Genomic DNA, 21,116 nt, shown 5'->3' on the forward strand with positions numbered 1-21,116 from the left:
GAAGAGACTTTGTCTGATATTAGAACAAAGAGTTTTATTCCACACTATAAATTGGGACATTTTTTTTAACAAGCTAGTCAAACCCCCAAACCCTAACACCCCCACCCTCACCCTTCAAAACGGCTTGAGCAGGTTTTGTGGCAGTTCATTACACTCTTCTCTCTGCTACAATTCTGACGTGTGTATCCGTTACATGTCCTGAATATCTGACCACCATCTCTAAAAGCATCAGCACAACTGAGACAGCCAAAACCTCCCGAAACTTACAAACAACATTATTGCTCCGATAAATAAAACTAATCTACAAAAAGAAATAAAACGTCAGAACGGAGAGAATCCCAGATGGCTGTGTACTGAAACAACAAAGTTTCCCAAAAATAATTTCTCTGTATTTATTATTTATTGTATTTGGTGAAAACTGTTCATTTGTCCTGTGTTGTGCCGTTTCTGGCAGTGCATGCAGAAAAGACGAGCCTCGCTGCGATTCACAAGAGCGTCCCTCCTCCACGCCAGAAAGCAACACAAACAGAAACCCATGCACCGCTATATTCATTCAGCATTTAGCATATTTATCATTGTTTTAGACAATCACAAACAGTTCGACAGAAGGAAAAAAGCTGTAAAAATACAAAAAAAGTGACCAAATAGTATCATTCAGGACAACAGAGTCCAACAAAGAGTAAAATAGCACCGTTGTTACAAAGGTCAGAGGTCACAGGTTAAGGAACGGGGAGGGTGAGTTACACATCCAGGAGAAGGGATAGAGGAGGATAGGGTGGGAGAGCGGTTGCCTCCCTCGTCCGACTCACTTCCGTCGACCTGCGTTGGTTGTGCTGCAGGTCACGCACATGTAATCCTCCTCGGCTGCGAGTTCAGCTGATACACCCACACATATCATATGGAACCAGCGGTTACAGCAGTCACACTGAACCCAGTACACCTAAAGCAGAGAGAAATGGGTCAAAACGCATTCAAACACACACACACACACACACACACACACACACACACACTTAGCCGCTACGTTCCCTTGCTCACCTCTTCCCCCTCCGGCTGGAGACAGTTCTCTGCTGGACACTGGGTCATATCCTCTTCAGAGTCTTCTGACTGAGACACATCTGATGCAGATATGGACGCTGCTTTCCTCTCTCGCCGCTTCTCTGTACCCATCCTCTGCTTCTTGCTTTTTGGATTTATCCCTCTATCTCTGATCTCGGCCTCTTCTCTGTTCATTCGCCGCTTAGCTTTCTTTTCTGCTGAAGTGATTGCATCTCCCTATAGAGGGCAAATAGATGAGTGATTAATTCAAATTCTTAAACAACTTGTTAAATTACACTAAATTATAACTTTGTATAATCAACTATTTGTTTTAATCTAACAACACAGATTGTATCAAAGCACCGAAACAAACACTGATATAATAAATGTGAAAATAATAATAAAAAAAAAAAAAAAAAAAAGTCAAAAATGAGTTTCTTTTGCTGAACATAAAAGAAGGTGTTTTGAAGAATGCTGGTAATCAAACAGTTGGCATATAGGAGCACCCAACCTGGCGGGCAAAACTAAACTTGAAATTTAGTAAACACCTTGTTGAAGATGTATATTTTGTACAGGAAAGAAGATGAAGCCAAAATATAAACACAAGTTAAAAGTTTCACGGTAAGTAGTTTCCCATAGAAAACCATTGTAAGTAAAACACTGAACCATTAAGCGATGTATGTTTTCTATGCATGCATGTTTTGCTCTCCAGGTCATGCGACTGAAAACTATGAATATGACAAGTGTAGCTTTAAAACACGAAGCTAAAACACTGACTTTGGTCTACACAGAAGCATACAATATTTGAGCTCTTTGAGCTTTTGGTTGGTTTGTCTCAAAGTTTATACATTATCCCAAAAGAGAAAAAAGTAAAAGATTTTATAAATCAGTTCTAAGTTATAAAACAGTTCTTCTCAATTGGTGACTGAATTTTAACTACTAACAACCCAAAAGAACTGATGCATGCACAGCCTCACACTCCTTTACCTCTCTTTGCGGTGAGGAGTGTTTTGGTGTGAGGTAGGGTGCGTGTTCTGTGTGGGACGTGTTTGTGGTCGGGGGGCCAGACAGCAGAAGTCTGTAGAGCTGCTGGGTCTCGGGGACAGAAACCTGTAGAAGCAAACCCTCCACCATCAGTTCCTCCACCTCTGAACTGAGACCTAGAACAGAGTTTCATTTTATTACTTAAGCAGTAAAAACTGTGAATTTCAGAATTATGAAAATGCTCTTTGGGTTTTTGTATGTGAGAATGATACAGACCCTGGAGAGGAATACAACGCTGTTCTGTGTAAAACACAGACTGTTCTTGGCCAGAAACACCCCAGTCCTGACACTGAGATGGAGATCCACACAGTGGCTATAATAAAACAAAGACTCTTTATTGACAGCAACATACATACACACACACACACACACATATATATATATACACACATACATATATAAAACAAAACTAAACCATATTCCCCTAGTCTGTGATTTAATGTCTAACCTTCCTTTTGTGGCCAGTTGTCCTGTGGTTTGGTGTAGGTGAAGCTCCTCTACAATCCTGAGAGGTTGGAGAGTGATTGTATGAGTCTATGACCTCTCGTGCCCGTCGCTGCCAGCTTACAGTGCGTTCAATCATATAACGAAGAGCGTCACCCTCTGGGAGACGCAGACGGATCCGCTGCAGCGAGGACAGCAGTGTCTGGATCTTGGCCAGCGGGGGCTTTGTCGACCGTAGACATAACGGACACAGCCAAGCCTCAGGGTCAAGGGGATCGGAGGGTCCACGTACACAAACGCTGTGGAAAGCATCTCGACACAGCTCGCACTGCAGCATGGCGCCCATGGGTGGTTTCTGACACACACACACTTTGAGAGCAGTGCAGTCTGCTGTAGGCAGGAGCTTCGATTCATTAGCTGCACGAAGAGAGCATAGTGACTCCAGCTCTTTTAAACGAACCTCAGCCAGAGTAAACATCTGTAAGAGAAAAACAGAGGACTAATGAGAAAAGAGAAGCTTTTCGTTTATCTGACATTTGTCTGGAATGTACCGTATAGTAAACTCACGGCAGACGCAGAGTCTTTGCTGTCTGAAAGTGCTCTTTCAACATCGCTCATGCAGTCCAGCTTCACAAGCTTTTTCTTCCCTGATGACACACACTCTCCCTTCATCTTCCTCATCTTCTTCTTTAAAGAGCTGCCCACTTCCCATCGTGGACACAAGACCTGCACAGGTGACCAGACCCATGAATAACCTCAACAACAACTATTTATTCAAAATAAAGTTTCATTATGTCATGACAATATTTACATATTTCACCTTAAAATCAACTAAACTAACTAATAGAAATATGGGTAATATTTTATTATATGGTTACACCTATTAGTTGCTCATGAACATTCATTAGCATATAGTTTTAGCCATTTATTAATGCTATTTATGTACATATGTATGCCTTTTTTTTTATAAATGGAGACAGGATGTACATTGTAGATTTTATAATGATCTGGTATTATATTATATACTACTTTAAGTAAAAAAAATTAAAATGACTAACCTCAAAATCACTTAATTTGATTTGACACATTTTAATGGTTAATATTTACATTTTCTATCTTTCAAGAACTAAAAACTTCATTTTAATAGCTTAAATATTTCAACAGAAAATTTCTCATTATTTTACATGATACGAGCAGTCTAACCTCCAACAGCGTGAAAGGAGAGTTTTTGACGAGAAAGGTTTTAGCAGCCGACTCTTTCCAGGCCTGCACCTCTGATACCAGAACCTCCAGCTGGTCCAGAGGCTCCAGTCGCACAGGAATTGCATGAGCTCTCAGAACCATATCAGAGAGTGAGCTGAGAACCGGAATCTGACCTCCGACCTGCCAGCACAAACAGAAACACAAACAAATCACATAAACTGCCATCACCATTGCAGACAGATAAATCTTCAAAAACATGCATGTCTCATGTTCATTATCATGTAGAACGCATACAAACTACTTCTGATGTAGAATACTCAACCTGTAAATCCTCAGCTTCCTGGAGCCATTCTTTAGCCCTGTTCACGGTGTCTTGCAGTAGCAGGCAGTTTGGCAGGTATGCTGGTACCCCGTCCACCTGAGTCAAAGTAGAACTGAGAGTCTCTAAACTCTCTGGAGGCCTAAAAGAAAAAATGAAAACATTAACAAATGTCACTGGACTCATTACACAATCACTTTGTGCTGCCTCTTGCTGGTTCTCAGCACGCACCGCAGGAACTGAATCAGTCTTATTCAAGGGCTGCTTTGCATTTCCAAGCCTCTGAACTGATGCAAATCAGTTGTAAAAAAGGAACCGGTTCCCTAATTCAGTCATGAATTGGCTATTGAAAATGACCTTAGGTTTTTGTTTTGTATAAATTCACTAATGGATACTTTTATGGCTTGAGACCAGAACAACAAGCCATACGCAATGGTTGTGTAATAGTTGTTAATTAAAATGTTACTTTTATATATGGATAAATGATACAAATGGGTCTTATAACTGCCTCAAAAATATATATTAACACGAATGGGCTTCTTTATATTTGAGGGGGCTGTGACATAATGTAAACAAGGGGTAGCTTGGTGGTTGTGTTATCTGTGCAAGAGTCTTCTTTCAGTGCTGCCCCCACCTGGCCTTCAGCAGTGCCTGTGCTTTCTCTTCCAATTCCTCTGAGATTGTGAGCAGCTCCTGCAGGCGAGCCATCGTGCGTTCGGTGGAGGGATGCGGTGTCAGTCCAACCCCTCGATCGATCAGCCGGCGCATGCTGTCCAAAGAGAGACCGGAGGGGTTTGAAACCGGATCCTCTGCCTGCTGAACTGCGGCCAGCCACCGGGCCTGTTCCAGACACTCCCGCAGCAGCGGCAACTCCGGAAGACACACGTCAAACTGAGAGCCCTCCTCCAGCAAGGACTCAATCTCGCTAACAGAATCTGCGCTCACTTCATCAGAAAGAAGCTTCTCACTGTGCTGCTGGAAATCCTCAATGCTGTTCAGCAGCTCCTGAGAGAGAGAGAGAGAGAGAGAGAGAGAGAGAGAGAGAGAAAGAGAAAGAGAGAGAGTTAATCGCTTGTATTATATGAGCTGTTTAGAGATGAACTGTGGCTCATTAATCTTCAGGAGGATTGCTTGCATCTTACACTACTCTGTGTGTGTGTGTGTGTGTGTGTGTGTGTGTGTCAGTCACCTTCAGAAGCGGTGCTTGTGTTAGACTGCAGGGCAGGTTATAAAGCTGGCGGACAAATGATCTCATTTCCTCCACTGTGAGCTGATTAGGAGAATTACCCCCGCCTGTGCGGTACCTGCAGACAGACAGATGACGACAGACAGACATTACCAAATGCATAAAATAATAAACAATTCACATGCCATGTTTCAGCCGAACCAAACCAATGTGTGCAGAAAAACAAAGTCCAGCACACTGCAAATTCCCCTGAAATGGTAATAAACACTGTGAGCTGAGGTACTTGTATAGTGAGCGTGTAGGGTGTCATTCTTGCACCTCTTTGCACTATTTTTGTCCACGTATGTGTAAAGATGGATGTCTTCGAAAAAACCCTGAGGTGCATTTTAGTTCAGTGACTTTTTCAGCATCATAAGCTCTGTCATTTTTTTAGACCACATGTTAAGTGAAAAGGTTTCAACAAAAATATTAAGCAGCACAGCTGTTTTTAATAGGGGTGTCCTGAACCAATCTCAAAGGTAAGTATAGATCAAGCATTTTTTGTTTCTGACCACTAGATATACAGAGAGAGTATGTTTTATACATGTACACACACACACACACACACACTGGGCTGATTTAAAATACCCAGGCAAATGATACATCCCTAGTTTTTATTATTGACGAATTATTATTATTTTGCTGAAAACTTTGCTTTTCCATCACTGGAATAAAATGCATTTAAAAATATAAATAGGGGAAAATATTTCTTGATATGGTAATAATATTTCACATTATTTCTGTTCTATAGTATTTTTTAAACGCAGCCTTTGTGAAAAAACCCATAGGTTTTAAACTAGGGCTTTAACTATAACTGTAGCTTGTTTGAGTACAATTCGTAGTTTTGTGTGCATGTACCTGGTCTGCCTTTTGCCGTTTAGCAGTTGCTGAGCAACAGACGAGCATTTCTCAGCATCTTGAGTAACCAGCCTCAGCTGACGTAACAGATCATTCTCTGGGAACGACTTCTCGTCAGACTCCTCCAGAAGGTCACGAAACACTGTGACATCTACAGCGTTAGAGAGAGAGGTGCCAAATTTAAAAAATTAAACTAATGACACTGTACTTAAACACAACTTGAGTGATGTAACATTTTATGACTATTGTATGGGACTTGTCCACAAAAATGTAAATTGTGAAAGGTGGGCTAGCATTAATATTAGGCTCTACAGAAAATAAGAGGAGGGTAATGTTAATACAATATTTTGCATAGTAAATAAATATAAATATATTATTATATTATATTATACACACACATACATTTATAATGTTAACTATGCACATGAAAATGGGAAACATCTAAGTATATAAAATGTCTTTTAGATTTCCTGATCATCAAGTCATATGTTGTCTATTTAAAAAATAATGTTAGCATTATTATGAATAATTATAAAAACTACACATGCTGAAAGTGGCTTCTAACTCATGAAGATGCTGGTATCGGTTTTGGAAATGTTCAGAATGAAACTCACTGCGTTTCTTGTCAAGCTTCGCTTCCATGACCTCCGTCACTCGTGACGCCCACTCATCATAGGACTCCGCCCTCTGGCGCACAGCATTCATCATGGGGTAAAGGTCATCCAGTGTGAAACGGTAACTGTGTGGATGAGCATTACATTGAGTGAAACTTTCACCAGAGCTTCACTTAAAAAAAAAAAAATCCCAAGAGATACAGCCAACAATAGCAAAACTATATATTTCAATCTGAGGCACTGATTTAGAGTTGAACCACTTCAAAGATCCAATCAGAATGTAACTGTTTAATCATAATGAAATTAAAGAGTCTATATGTAAGGCCTGCTACTGTATCCTGTAGCCTGATCTTTGAGGAGTAACGAAAGCAGAAGTGGAGACTCACTAGAGCGTGTAGTTGGAAACGGGGCAGGAGCAGAGGTCGTGGGCATGGTGTAGACACACCTGGACTCCTGGTCTGCAGGGACAGGTGAGAGCAGACAGGTAACAGGTGGTGCGACACTTTATGCACTGTCTCTCATCATCTGCCAGCAGGTTGTATTCAAACAATTCACAATGAACCACCCCCTATACAAAGAGAGAGAATATTATCAAACGATCATTTATAGAGAGAAGTAGGCAAAAAAAAAGAAAAGAAAAATGTATTACACGCATGAAGTCCATGAAGTGTGAGGATAATCGTTTTAGTATTGACTTAAACATTGGCATATTTTACTACACACTTCCATATCTGTTTGTTTTTCTCAGAGTGAGAAGACTAATGAGCACAGTTGAATAAATTTACACTATAGTGTCATCTACACAAATGGTCTCTCACACAGATTTGACAGGTTTTGTTTGTGTTCTCTCACCATCTTACGGACTTTATCCCGCAGCTCTCTCTCCTCTTTGATCATGATCTGCATGTCTTTCTGTACGGATGACGCCAGAACCACATCCAGGCTGTTGGCTTTCATGGCCATATTACACACCATCTCATCATGAGAGAACACACAGTAACGGTGAAGCAGGCGGTAGTGATCCACACATTGACGCCCCAGTGGCATCTGCAAACCAAATTTACAACAAAGTTCAACAATTATAAATATTCACATAAAGTAAAACTCTGCACACTCAACTCTGAGACCTGCCACACCACATTAATAACAGTCAGTGTAACAGCAGAACTGATCCTTACCCAGTCCACTGTGCAAAAGTTCACAGCCTCTGCAAAGTTGAAACCCTGGTTGAAGCCGCTGTGATAGGACCGTGGGAAAGTGATGACGAATTCTCCTGCGCACTGATTGGTTCTGTAAATCTAAAAAAGAAAGAGTGTTTTATACATATATACAAACCGGATTCCAAAAAAGTTGGGACACTATACAAATCGTGAATAAAAACTGAATGCAATGATGTGTAGGTGCCAACTTCTAATATTTTATTCAGAATAGAACATAAATCACGAAACAAAAGTTTAAACTGAGAAAATGTACCATTTTAAGGGAAAAATATATTGATTCAGAATTTCATGGTGTCAACAAATCCCAAAAAAGTTGGGACAAGTAGCAATAAGAGGCTGGAAAAAGTAAATTTAAGCATAACGAGGAGCTGGAAGACCAATTAACACTAATTAGGTCAATTGGCAACATGATTGGGTATAAAAACAGCTTCTCAGAGTGGCAGTGTCTCTCAGAAGCCAAGATGGGTAGAGGATCACCAATTCCCACAATGTTGCGCAGAAAGATAGTGAAGCAATATCAGAAAGGTGTTACCCAGCGAAAAATTGCAAAGACTTTGCATCTATCATCATCAACTGTGCATAACATCATCCAAAGATTCAGAGAATCTGGAACAATCTCTGTGAGAAAGGGTCAAGGCCGTAAAACCATACTGGATGCCCGTGATCTCCGGGCCCTTAAACGACACTGCACCACAAACAGGAATGCTACTGTAAAGGAAATCACAGAATGGGCTCAGGAATACTTCCAGAAACCATTGTCAGTGAACACAATCTACCATGCCATCCGTCGTTGCCAGCTGAAACTCTACAGTGCAAAGAAGAAGCCATTTCTAAGCAAGATCCACAAGCTCAGGCGTTTAGGCTGGGCCAGGGATCATGTAAAATGGAGTGTGGCGAAATGGAAGACTGTTCTGTGGTCAGACGAGTCACGATTCGAAGTTCTTTTTGGAAATCTGGGACGCCATGTCATCCGGACCAAAGAGGACAAGGACAACCCAAGTTGTTATCAACGCTCGGTTTAGAAGCCTGCATCTCTGATGGTATGGGGTTGCATGAGTGCGTGTGGCATGGGCAGCTTGCATGTCTGGAAAGGCACCATAAATGCAGAAAAATATATTCAGGTTCTAGAACAACATATGCTCCCATCCAGACGTCATCTTTTCAGGGAAGACCCTGCATTTTTCAACAAGATAATGCCAGACCACATTCTCTATCAATCACAACATCATGGCTGCGTAGGAGAAGGATTCGGGTACTGAAATGGCCAGTCTGCAGTCCAGATCTTTCACCTATAGAGAACATTTGGCGCATCATAAAGAGGAAGGTGCGACAAAGAAGGCCCAAGACGATTGAACAGTTAGAGGCCTGTATTAGACAAGAATGGGAGAGCATTCCTATTTCTAAACTTGAGAAACTGGTCTCCTCTGTCCCCAGACGTCTGTTGAGTGTCGTAAAAAGAAGGGGAGATGCCACACAGTGGTGAAAATGTCCTTGTCCCAACTTTTTTGGGATTTGTTGACACCATGAAATTCTGAATCAACATATTTTTCCCTTAAAATGGTACATTTTCTCAGTTTAAAGTTTTGTTCCGTGAGTTATGTTCTATTCTGAATAAAATATGAGAAGTTGGCACCTACACATCATTGCATTCAGTTTTTATTCACGATTTGTATAGTGTCCCAACTTTTTTGGAATCCGGTTTGTACATACATATACACGTAGATGCATAGAGGTCTTTACTTGATGTCATTCACCATAGTAATTACTAAATCTGAAAGATGCCACAATTCTGAACCCACAGTATGGTGAATGATGTCAAGTTCACTGTTTCAACATGGCAACCGCATCTACGAGCCTGGAGCTTCCAATGGGGCATCTATATATGTCTATGTTACTTACAGGTGCTCCATGCGAGCATGTGATTTTGTGTATACTCACTGGTACTCCATGGGCCATGAGTGTATTGGGGTTCATGATTGTGACAAGCTGGTGTAGAAGGTCTGGCTGAGACTCAAACAGTTCTGGGGCCAGTTTCTTCATGACTGCTTCCAACTGCTCAGCAGCAAAACCAGGAGCACCATACCAGGTCTTAGGCTCTCCCCTAACACATACAAACAAACAAACGGTCACCATCTTCACACATATGATACCACTTTTTTTTTTATTAAAACATATTAAAAACATTTATATTGTAAAATATTATTATATTGTAAAACGTTTTCTATTTTAATGTTTTAAACAACAATAATTTTACAAGGGAAATCTTTTGTAACATAATAATTATCTTTGTCACTTTTATATCTATGTAATGCATGCTTACTGAAAAAAAGTAGTGTACAAGGTAAGTTAATTATGTCAGTCTTATATTTTGACATTCTATAATAATACACTCTCCTAGGTAACTGCATTTTTATTTAGAGAAGAAATCATATTTGAAAAATGTACAGTGAGTTAAGTCGGTGCACTATATATAACACTGATATATCTGCCTTTTATTAAGCATGTCACTCATTACCAGTGCAGGTAGTTGATGGAATAGCTCCAGTGGTCCTCAATGTGCCAGCAGAAAGAGGAGAAGCACATGCCCACGTACAGCCATGGCAAAGTCATACCACATATATCAGCAGTGACGTGAGTCAGCACCGATGGTGTCATCATGGCCATGTTATTCAGGTTCCAACCACAGCGCAGGTATTTCTACAGCAATCAATCACAACAGAGAATAACAACAGTGATGGAAACAGGATGTGCTACATACGAAGAACTGAGTAATATCTCAAATTCTGATACTGCAGTTTTACCTCATCATGCGGAGCAACTCTAAACTTTCCACCCTTGATTGGAAAACCACTTCCAAACTCTTTTGAAGCGATGTCAGCACCATATTCCACGGTTACATCCTCCTCAATGGTCCCGACCAACCTCCAAAACTCTTTTTCTACCAATTCAGTGGGAACCATCTAGCAGCAAGCAGCAGTGCTTATGGTTAGTTCATTGTTTCAGAATTGTTTTCGGTTTTGTAAATCTATACTCATGTCAGAGTCTCAATAGTGTTTTGTACATACATGAACAGGCATGTTGAAATAGTCCGACTTGAAAGAGTCTGCCATTTCCCCAAAAGATTTTAGAGAATAGTCCCTGCAAGCTTGCTCAAAGCCAAATGCCTCCTGAGGTTTACTGCACTCCTGCAGAAACACATAACTGAGTCAATATATTGTTGTAGGCTCTTAAAATGCAACATTGACTGGTTTCCGAACTGTTGCTACTTTTACTGACTTTTAAGAACGAACAAATACTGTTATTGTTTACTTATAACTCACCTGAGCCAGACACTTAGGGCACCTCCAATCACCTTTAGGAACATCACCGAGAGGCGGGATCAAGCAGAAGGTGTGGTAGCTGTCATCACAACCATCGCATAACAACAACCGCTCCTCATCGTTCCCCTTTCCACACACTAAACAGACATACAGGTCCACCTAGAGAAAGACAGACCTCACTGTGATATCCTAATCATCTAAACAACGTTTTAAGCTACACAGTGTATTTTAATATTTTTAATATTTTTTAATATATATAATTTTCCCCACATTACAACTTGTAGTTTCTTTCTGAATCTTAAATGATTTAAGGCAATTGGTTTCCTCAACTGAAATGAGTTAAATGAACATTGTAATGGTTGTAATTTACATGTGACAGAAAGGCTCATTTGAATATGAAAGAGGGGAGGAAATTTACCATGCTGACTGGAGGAGGGGGGATGTTTTTCTTGTAACGTGATTTGCTTTTCTCTGGTTCAGGATTGATCTCTTTTATCTCCACAGGTTCCTGCTTCACCTGTATAGGGACTTCTCGCTCTAATACACACAAACAAATGCTTTTGTTCATATAAAGATACTGATTTGACTAATAAAGCTGTGTTAAAAACATGTTTGCTTTGCTTGACTAAAAATATTACCTAATGAATACTGGCTAAACATCAGAGTTATGTGAAGTTAGATGCAAAGGATAGACGCTCACCTGGTTCAGGCTTGGCAACGAATGAACCCATTCTTCTCCTGAGATTGGGCTTGTTCTCACATCCCTCACCTCCCTCTGACTTGACACAGCCAGACTACAGACACAAAAATAGATGTTAGTTAAAAAGGCAAAAAAAGGAAAGGCCTATTTAACCAAAAATGATTTCTGAAGGATTATGTGACATTGAAGACTGGAGATTCAGCTTTTTCATCATAGGAATAAATTACATTAAAAAATATCTGAAAATAGAAAACAGTTATTTTAAGTTATAGTAATATTTCACGAGTATTCAAAGTATTCACCTCAGTTTTCATGCGCTTGGCTCGTCTAGCTGGTGCGCTCGTGTCGCTGGGCTGAACGTGAATGTGTTGTCTCTGCAGCAGGTCATGTGGTTTATACTCTTTATCTTCATCATTTACATCATCCACTGATGCCTTTTGCAGACACTGAAGAAAAAAAGAAGACAACTCAATTGGTCAGATTTAAAAATAATAAAACTACAATGCTCTGATGTTAAAGCGGTCATATGATGCAATTTCAAGTTTTCTTTTCTCTTTGCAGTACTACAAGCTGTTAATGCATAGATAAGATCCCTAAAGCTGTAAAGACTGAACCAAAACCAAAGACATATTCTTTATTAAAAGTTATTACTTGTCTATAAACCCCCCCCAAACGTCTCGTTTAAACCCAACTTTTCTACCTCACAGTGTTTTTTTGTTGTCGTTTTTTTTTTTTTAACACCGCCCAATTGTTTACACAAAGAAAGAAGGCGGAACTATTATTCTTAGTGTGTTGCCGGTTGCTGAAAATGCTGTGTTTAGTTGTGAAAGTGAAAATACTAGAAATCAGTGGATTAAGTTTACAACACTGTTCCAGAACAGTTCATCACAAATATTAGAGTGTGTTCTGTGCATTTACGGAGAACTATTTTATGAACCTGGGAGCAGCCTATGCAATTCTACCTCCGCAAGGAGGTCTGGCGCTTCTGACTCACAACGTTTTACTAAGTTACATTTTTCGTATTAAAAGAACCCGCTACTTACTATTCAAACGCGAGTTTTGAGCAATGAACGGTAGTGCTGTTGTTGCTTGCCGTTTTTCCAATCACGAATGCAATGTGGCGTGTAAAAAGACAGTACTAAGTCATTATAATCAGTAATTACATCTCCACTGGACGCAACAAATGCCTCGTTTGTAATGTGTTTTTATTGTTTTGCTTTCATGCAGCATCTTATTACGATAAAAGGGCATAACATTTCTTCCAAACACTGAAGGCTTTCAATCAGAACACACCTTGCTTTTTTGAACAATGAACTTTGTACAAATCGACCCGTTTTGAACGGTGAAAAATACATTGCATTACACCAAATGCACAAAATAACGTTCTTTTTAACAACAACATATGAACCCTTTAATTTAATGCTGCACTTTAAGATTAATGGTTCACCTTCTTTTTTTTTCCTGTTCAACAAAAAGAAAGATGTTAGGCAAAATACTCAAGCTGCTCTTTTCCATGGTGTGAATTCAATTTGAGAGATGCTGATGCATATTAAAACTTTTTTCCTCAAACTAAGGTAAAATATGGTTTCAAAAGGGCTGCATGAACCCATTTAAGACTCTTTTTTGAAGCTTGACAGCCCATGGAAAAAAGCAGCTTGGACTTCTGCATAACATCTTTTATAGAGCAAGTCAGTCAAGGCAAAGTGTGACAAAATAATTACAAAAATTAATTAATGATGAACTGTTCCTTAAAAAACTGGTGTAGGATTATAATTTTCACTCAGAAATTAAACATTACATTTTTCAATAGAAAGACTGAAACAGCATTTTTTTGGTAAAACATAATCCAATAATCTTTTGATTTAACTCCAGCAAACTTTTTAATGCCTAAAGTGCATAATATAGTAATTTTGTTCATGTGTTTCAAGATTTCTATGTTTAAAAATGCAATTAAAAGCCAAAGGTCATTTTGAGGGCACCTAAGTGTTCCCCCACACTGGAAACTGTAAAACTTCACACTTCTCAAAATTCTTCTAAATCACCGTCATCGTTTCTCTCTACCCCAAAGATAAGCTACACTAATGTGTGAAAAATCTGTTAGTCTGGCTATAAAGAGTGTTACATCTGTGAGTGCATGCAGGATGAAATCCTCAACATTCCCAGTTACACGGCATCCAAACTGTATGACGCCTGCTACCACTATCAGATTACAGATTAACGTACAGACAGAGGATAGAAGGAGGAGAGAGAACAGCTGGAGGTGTAAAGAGATTAGCGTGAACAGAAAGCAGGTCACAGTCTCTGTGGGTTGAGAGGAGGAGGGGAAGGGGGAGGGGAGGAAGAAAGGATGCAGCAGAAGTCAAAAAGACAAAAACATAGAAAGAGCAGCAAGTGAAAACAAAGAGAGTAGTAGGTGGAGAATAAAAGCAACAGTGTCCCAACAGGACAGCTGGGGGTTTGCTGAGGGTAAGGGCAGATTGAATGCTGTCCTTCAAAAAAACAACAACAACAAGAGAAGAAAAAAAAACACAAACAAAAAAAAAACACAGCAGTTCCCTCCCATTTGTCGCCCAAACTCAAAAATATAACAAAGCACTGGCTTAAAAAAATAGACTTAAGCAGCAAAAGGAAATGTTTACATATCAAACATGTGAAAGTGATTTTTAGTATAAAATTTATATTACTACCTTAATATAAATCAACACATTTAAAAGATGGGAGGTGTGATTTTCAGAGCAGGAGCACACATGGCAGTAAGAGCCACAGCGACTACTAAATGAAACATTAGTTGCCACAGTGCCCGTAATGATATTGCAGATCCAGATTTAAAGTTAAAATAGTCAAAAGTAAAAAAAACGTACCTCCTCCAGCCCAGGAGGTGCCACAAAACTTGTCAGTTTGGCTGCAAGGTCAAGAGCCTGATGTAGAAAAGAGTACCAAACATTACAAGGAAAATGCCAGTGATCTCTGGTTCAGAGGTCACAACATCTCTAACAGAGATGTCAAGCACTCAGTCAATGAAAAGAAAATTAATTAGGCTCTAGATACTTTTTATATTTAAATGCTCCCGCATGTGATCACTGAGTGAGTAATTCAAAAGTAATTGCACATTATATACTTAGATTATATTTAATCTATAGTTTATAAATGGATTTATTGTAATAAATAAATATTTATAAAATGATTACATAAATATATGTAATATAATTTCACAGCAATATATAAATATTAATAATACTTTAAATATATGAGTAATTCTATGAAAGGATGCAGCTTACAATGTGCGAAAGGCATTTTGCTAATTGATATTTGATAATTGATACAACCACATTTAGCAGAGGCTGTGGCACAAAGAGCAGTGAAACTAGAAAGACTGGCACACAATACAAAAAAACAAGCATCTAAAAACAATAAAACACTTAATAACCACATATTGCATTCATAAGAACAGCATACTCAATCAGACCTTAACATGGAAACTGTTACAGCTAAGCCTAAAAGCCCAGCTTTAACACTGCAGACCAGCTGTAACCGGACTCCGAACCCAAAACTCCTGCGTGACTGCTGAAAGCTTTATGGAGAGTTTGTGATAAATCGATCTGATGTGTTTATATGTTAAACTCACCAGGAGGTTTGTCCCAGAATGGAAGAGATTGTACGGATACAGGATCCTCTCGTAATGGGCTCTCAGGTGGGACCCCACGGCCTTGCCTGGGGCAAACCCCATTGTCATGGCAATCTTCGTCCATCTCCTATCTCCACAAACTAAATCGAACCCACCCTCCTCTGCAACCAACTGGCAGATTGAGAAAGAAAGTGTCGGACTTCATTGCAAAACAAATAACTTGAATGATTTTGTTTTGGTCGGTAATAAAGAACTATAAAGCAGTTACATGAATTACTCTGCGACTCGTACAGAGATGAGTAACAGGTTTCAGCTAACAATACTGATCAGGCATATTTACTCATGTAGTCGGATAAAGGCAGTCTGAATGACAGACTCACTCACTTTGTTGAGCTGGTATAGATCGAGGATTTTCCGCTCTACATGGGGAATTTTGAGTGTGCATCCTTGTAGCTCCCAAAACTTGGCAATCTGGTCCAAGAAGTTGAGTTTAACTCTTGTTTGAGCCTGTAAGAAAGGGGAGAGTGATGGAAGTGCCAAGAAAAAAAAAGAAAAGAAAAGAAGATTCAGCAAGATTGTGAAGGGTGCATGTTAATTATTAAGCATCTCAGACATGGTGTCATTTTAATATCAGACTTTTCAAAAGGCCCAAATTCTGCTGACAAGACTGGCCATTGACCTTACAAAAGCCCAAACCTACACCCTTCGGTTTCACTATATTATCTCATATACACAATGGTTTTAAACACTGACCCTAAACCTAATCCTGTGACAAACCTGTTGATATCAATAGATGATCGGACAGATTTATGAGTTTTTCCAAAACAATGAGCACTTCAGGACGACCTCGCAATTGTTTTCTGCGTGTCTCACTGTGTTTGTGGAGATATTTTAAAATACTGGGCCCTCACAAATATAATAACATTCGTGCAAACTAGTTTGTGGCTTGTAAAATTGGTATTGTAAAATTACCTCAAGCTCGTTGAGTCTCTGGATTCGTGGAGTAAAATGAAGTTTGTCAACGTCACATGCAAATGGAGGCTGCCAATCCTAAAGACACACACACACAAAGTTAACATACATTTCTTTTTCTTTTATTAATCTTTCTTTTATTTAATTTCTGAGTAAATTTAACTTCAGTATGCAATTTCATAACTGCGCAGCAAAATCTAGCTGTGACATCCAATAGGAATCAATGAACCAGTTTTACAGTCAAATTTTTTAGGAAAGCTAAAATTCACAAAAACAAACTTCAGCCCCATTTAAACAGCATAATGTGTCCTTGACTTTAGCCTCCAACTCATTATTACTGGGGCCAAAAACACAAACATGGTCAAACAACAGTGGCTTCATCGAGAGACATAATTTTCATCTTTAGCTTTCTGATTTTCAGAATTCATTAGGCTTTGTAGGTTTGTGAAATTAATTCACAGCACACAGACACGCACACAAAAACATGGAGCTTTTGATTAGGTGGTGACTGTTTTTCACGTTTACAGATAAGACTTTCATGCCAAGCATACTGGACATTGATAATTTAAACAGACACACAAAATGATCTACGCAAACAAAGTATAAATATACATTGTTGCCACAATACATGTTGCTCGAGCCATTTCGTTCAGATTACATTACCATCTTCTAACCTGCGAAATATATATTTTTTTGATTTATAAATTTAATTGAAAGGATCTAAAAGACAACCCTGTTCAAACGTAACTGCAATTTTGTGGTTTGTGGCCTAAAAACTTGTGAATGTGCGTCTGCTTAACAGTGGCTAAATGTGAACTACAAAAGCACACGTTTGCTCACACGCAACCTGCTGTAGATGGCCGTGAACTGTGGTTTTCGTTCAGTCTGGCCCCCTATATAAAACCTTTTCAGTCTACGTTTAACAAATTTTCTTTGTCTCCAGCCTCCCATAACCGCATGCTTACAACTGCATTCAGAAAGCATCAACACATATGCAATCATGTCACTAGATACACACAATGTAATTAACAGTTTGATTACCGAGACCGGATTTTACCCTACTGGGATCAATAAAGTATTACCCTTTCTTAGCCAAAAACTAGTAATCTCCGGGTACAATTGCCACAATCAAAATGAGCTGCAAAACCTCACGTTTAAGCCCCATAATTAGATATGTTTGCTTTGATATATTTATAATAATAGTGCAATTACATAATTAGCACATAAAAAAAACTTATTCAGAACTGCCTCATTGCATATACAAAAGGCACACCACTTGAGAGTCGTACAATAAACCACTGTACATGAGATCATACACATATACAGCTTTGTGCCCTACATACAAACAACATTCACCACAATCCATATCTTTTACCTCAGCTACACGTAATAAAAAATATATATATGGTAAGTTCTGTGCATATGAAACCCATTTACCACATTATTTCCTTGTTTGCTGTTCAGGCAGCATAGTTAGAGAAAGACACAAAATGGCCAGATGGTTCATTCACTCCATAGCTCGCAACATGGAGGACGCGCCCGGCCCGAGGACTTCATCTATCCATCAATACATAGGGGTTCGGGGCCAGCTTATGAGCCGAACCGAGCCTGTGAATCACTCAACACGGTCCAAATACTTTAAAACGTGTCAGAATCCAGTGCGCGTCTACGGCGGTGTTGGAAAGCAGGAGGCCATTTGGAAAACGTTCACAGCTTTAGACCCCCTGTGAGATTAGAACCACTAACAAAAACACCACTTTTTCTGCATATTAACATCGTCCCCGACGCGAAGCCGTCGTCCCATAATGAAGCTTGGCATATTTTGCCCGTTAACCGTCGGTCTGTTTAACGTAATTACGCTTTCTCCCAACCGCCACCTCGTGCGTGAATCACGTCACGTAGCCGCGAGTTTAATAGATTCATATCAGAACCCGAATTCGCGTCGAACCCGAGGCCAGAACCGGAACCGGAGCAAGCGAGGCTGATCCCGAGCGCGTCGTGAACGGAGCCAAGGAGTAAACGGCGATTAAAACAAATAACGTGGTACCTAAATGTGGCTATAAACAAAAATATGCTTAAATGTCTACAGAAAATATGACTGTAAACCACATACTCGGTCTCCCAGACACATAAAACCATCTTGAGAGATGAATAAATTATAATATTCGTGACACCGAGCTCGTCTAATGTTCACTCACATAACCTATAAAACATAAAGACGCCATCAGAACCACTGAAAACCCTTCAGACTGGTTTAGACATGCTCGGGAGTTAGTTCGGATTCAGATTAACGCCGAAAGGCTGAACCGGGTCATTTTGCTAATATGCGAACTATATTTAGTTGCTAGGTATAAACGGTAATTAATTAATTGCATTATTATAATCCACACACACAACCGCTTTTGCAACAGAACGGCTTCGTTCTGACCAGAATACATGATATAACTGTATAATGATGGTGTAATTCGTTCATATTAACATAATCTTCTCTTTAAGGTAATAAAAAATAAACAACTCAATTTGCCAACGTACGCGTGTGTACAATGTGCCGTGGAGAAAATGAAAGGAAATATTAATTTCCGCATTGGCAGGTATCTCTTTGGTCTCTTGATGGTTTTTGTCTATTTGTGGACGTTAAATTCTCCTTAAAAGTACACGGAACTCGTTAAAAGCCATTTGAATCAACCGATTAGGTAATGATGGGGGTTTATGATCGTCAATGTCACTAAACATGCGGAGGCAACTACACCGCTATTATTAATTTTTATAAAAATATAAAACATGAAAAGAAACCATATTGTATCGCAACGATGAATACTGACAATCAGCGAACTAAAGTGCAAGTTAATCCAGCTCTAGAACCGAGCCAGGCCGTAAACTACACGCTCAGCGACCATAAAGAGACATTTTCCTGTGTAATATTCACACATCCGCGACGTTTGCGGATCACGGGCGACGTTATTGCACTCATAGGTCAGAAATCCGGGTCATGCGGGTCCGCGGGTCGAGCAGAGACCCGGCAAAGCTTCGGAAATTCAACCGATATGATGCCTGCAGCTACACACAAAGCGGTTCGGCAGTGCTGTCACTGCGCCGCCATGTTGAGACATTTCCCTTTAAACCGAACTCAGAATCACTCCGCAGATCCGGCCCGGTTCAGCCGGTCCGCTTCAGACCGTCCGGACAGCACTCACCGGCGGCGGTCGAACCTTGCAGATCCCGGTTTTCTCGGCGATGGGTCGGATTTTATTGATAAACGCAAACGGGTCTGCAAATTCCTCCCAACTGGGCTCGAACACCGGACACTCGGGCGGTGGGGTAAACTCGGCCGGGCCCCGCTGGGTCATCCTGCAGGTCCGGTTCCGGAGCAGAATCGAGTCGCTCAGCGAAGCGGAGACAGAACTTCCTGGGATCTGCAACACGGTCTGTCCGTCCTTACTCCCCCAGTCCGGCTAACACTTGAACAACACGAACAATCAACACACACACGCGCACATACACACACTCACCGTGACGTGACTGCTCTTAGGCTGAGACCACATCCGCTCAAAAATCTAGAGACAAAGCGAGCGCGTCCACTTACTTGTAGCTTTTAAGAATCACGTTAAAGGGACAGTTCGACCGCGATATTTACCGTTTACTGTTGCATTATTTAAATCGCTGGTATTTTAGATGCGTAACGATTGCAGCACGGAATCACGTTTACAGCGGTGTAGGTGCTATTCAAGCTCAAGAAACAAACCGTACTCCTCAAAATTGCGTCGCTTTCAAACAAAAGTTCCAACTGTACGGTTATTTACGGTTTATAATGAGGTTTCGTTTACAAAGAAAGACTCAAAAAATGTAGCGTCTTTTTATTTTCAGGAAGTCCATTTTTATCAATGCCATGCTACATGTGCCTGTGTACAAATAGGGCCCGCAGAAACGTATACAACTGTAACCAGGCTTTACAAATTCAAAGGCACTGTCGAGTTGTACTCTTATATCAAAACTTTGTAGAAAAACTACGCGTGTTCCTCACGGTTCACCATAAATCTAAAAACTTTGTGTATCTTCACGTACACTTCTGCCAACAGCATGCGCTCGAAGCCGTCAACCGCCTCGCTCCGCCCCAGTGTTTACCTCCGCGTATGGATACCTTCAGGTGACAGCTGATAGCGGCTGGGACTTCTTCTTTAAATAGACTCACTGCGGCTGCTGATTGGACGACTTGCGTATAGAGCGTGACGAATTGCGCGGGGGAGTGGGGTTTGTAGTAAAGCGCTTTAAATAGTGGTCTACTTTTGTGTTTTGAAATAAAGACAAATCTAGTAGCATCTCGCTTAAATGCTAATGTAATCATCGTTATATTTCAATATATAAATAAGGCCACGTATGAAACTGAGATTTATAAAGTTTATTGTCTTACACGTGAGTTTATCATGGACACGTTGAAATGGAATGGAAGTGACTTTTTTTTTTTCTCACAAAAATAAATAAATAAATAAATACAATTACAAAAATACATGAGTATAGTTATTCCAGTCAGGACCAT

The 21,116-nt window shown here is 40.0% G+C and overlaps 1 protein-coding gene across 2 annotated transcripts; it reads right to left on the reverse strand.

The window, feature by feature from the left end:
• Positions 1–12: 12 nt before the first annotated feature.
• Positions 13–20,110, reverse strand: kdm5bb (lysine (K)-specific demethylase 5Bb). Of its 2 annotated transcripts, XM_043247318.1 has the most exons (28): positions 19,777–20,110; positions 16,583–16,660; positions 15,995–16,117; positions 15,611–15,781; positions 14,847–14,903; positions 12,288–12,431; positions 11,986–12,079; positions 11,704–11,822; positions 11,286–11,444; positions 11,031–11,150; positions 10,767–10,925; positions 10,481–10,662; positions 9,904–10,066; positions 7,924–8,043; positions 7,598–7,792; positions 7,132–7,313; positions 6,746–6,870; positions 6,132–6,282; positions 5,238–5,352; positions 4,683–5,053; positions 4,052–4,190; positions 3,730–3,909; positions 3,094–3,252; positions 2,531–3,004; positions 2,299–2,395; positions 2,026–2,198; positions 1,039–1,275; positions 13–940 (listed from the first exon to the last, which is right to left on the reverse strand). In XM_043247318.1, exons 1-28 carry the CDS (start codon positions 19,927–19,929, stop codon positions 806–808), a joined length of 4,575 nt encoding a protein of 1,524 aa, XP_043103253.1. In that variant the 5' UTR covers positions 19,930–20,110; the 3' UTR covers positions 13–805. The 2 variants fall into 2 exon arrangements, with proteins under 2 accessions (XP_043103253.1, XP_043103254.1); XM_043247319.1 differs by lacking the exon at positions 14,847–14,903 and having other exon boundaries at positions 19,777–20,109.
• Positions 20,111–21,116: the final 1,006 nt, after the last annotated feature.

Source organism: Puntigrus tetrazona, chromosome 8 (assembly GCF_018831695.1).
Source record: "Puntigrus tetrazona isolate hp1 chromosome 8, ASM1883169v1, whole genome shotgun sequence".
NCBI lineage: Eukaryota > Metazoa > Chordata > Actinopteri > Cypriniformes > Cyprinidae > Puntigrus > Puntigrus tetrazona.

What these genes read in the sequence shown, in the direction of transcription:
- kdm5bb (XM_043247318.1), bottom strand. Translation starts at nt 19,929, where the DNA reads ATGACCCAGCGGGGCCCGGCCGAGTTTACCCCACCGCCCGAGTGTCCG. An exon ending in CACCTCCTGGGCTGGAGGAG is followed by an intron (nt 12,432 to 14,846) that starts GTACGTTTTTTT and finishes TTTTTTCTTCAG; the next exon opens with TGTCTGCAAAAGGCATCAGT. An exon ending in CGTTGCCAAGCCTGAACCAG is followed by an intron (nt 11,823 to 11,985) that starts GTGAGCGTCTAT and finishes TGTGTGTATTAG; the next exon opens with AGCGAGAAGTCCCTATACAG.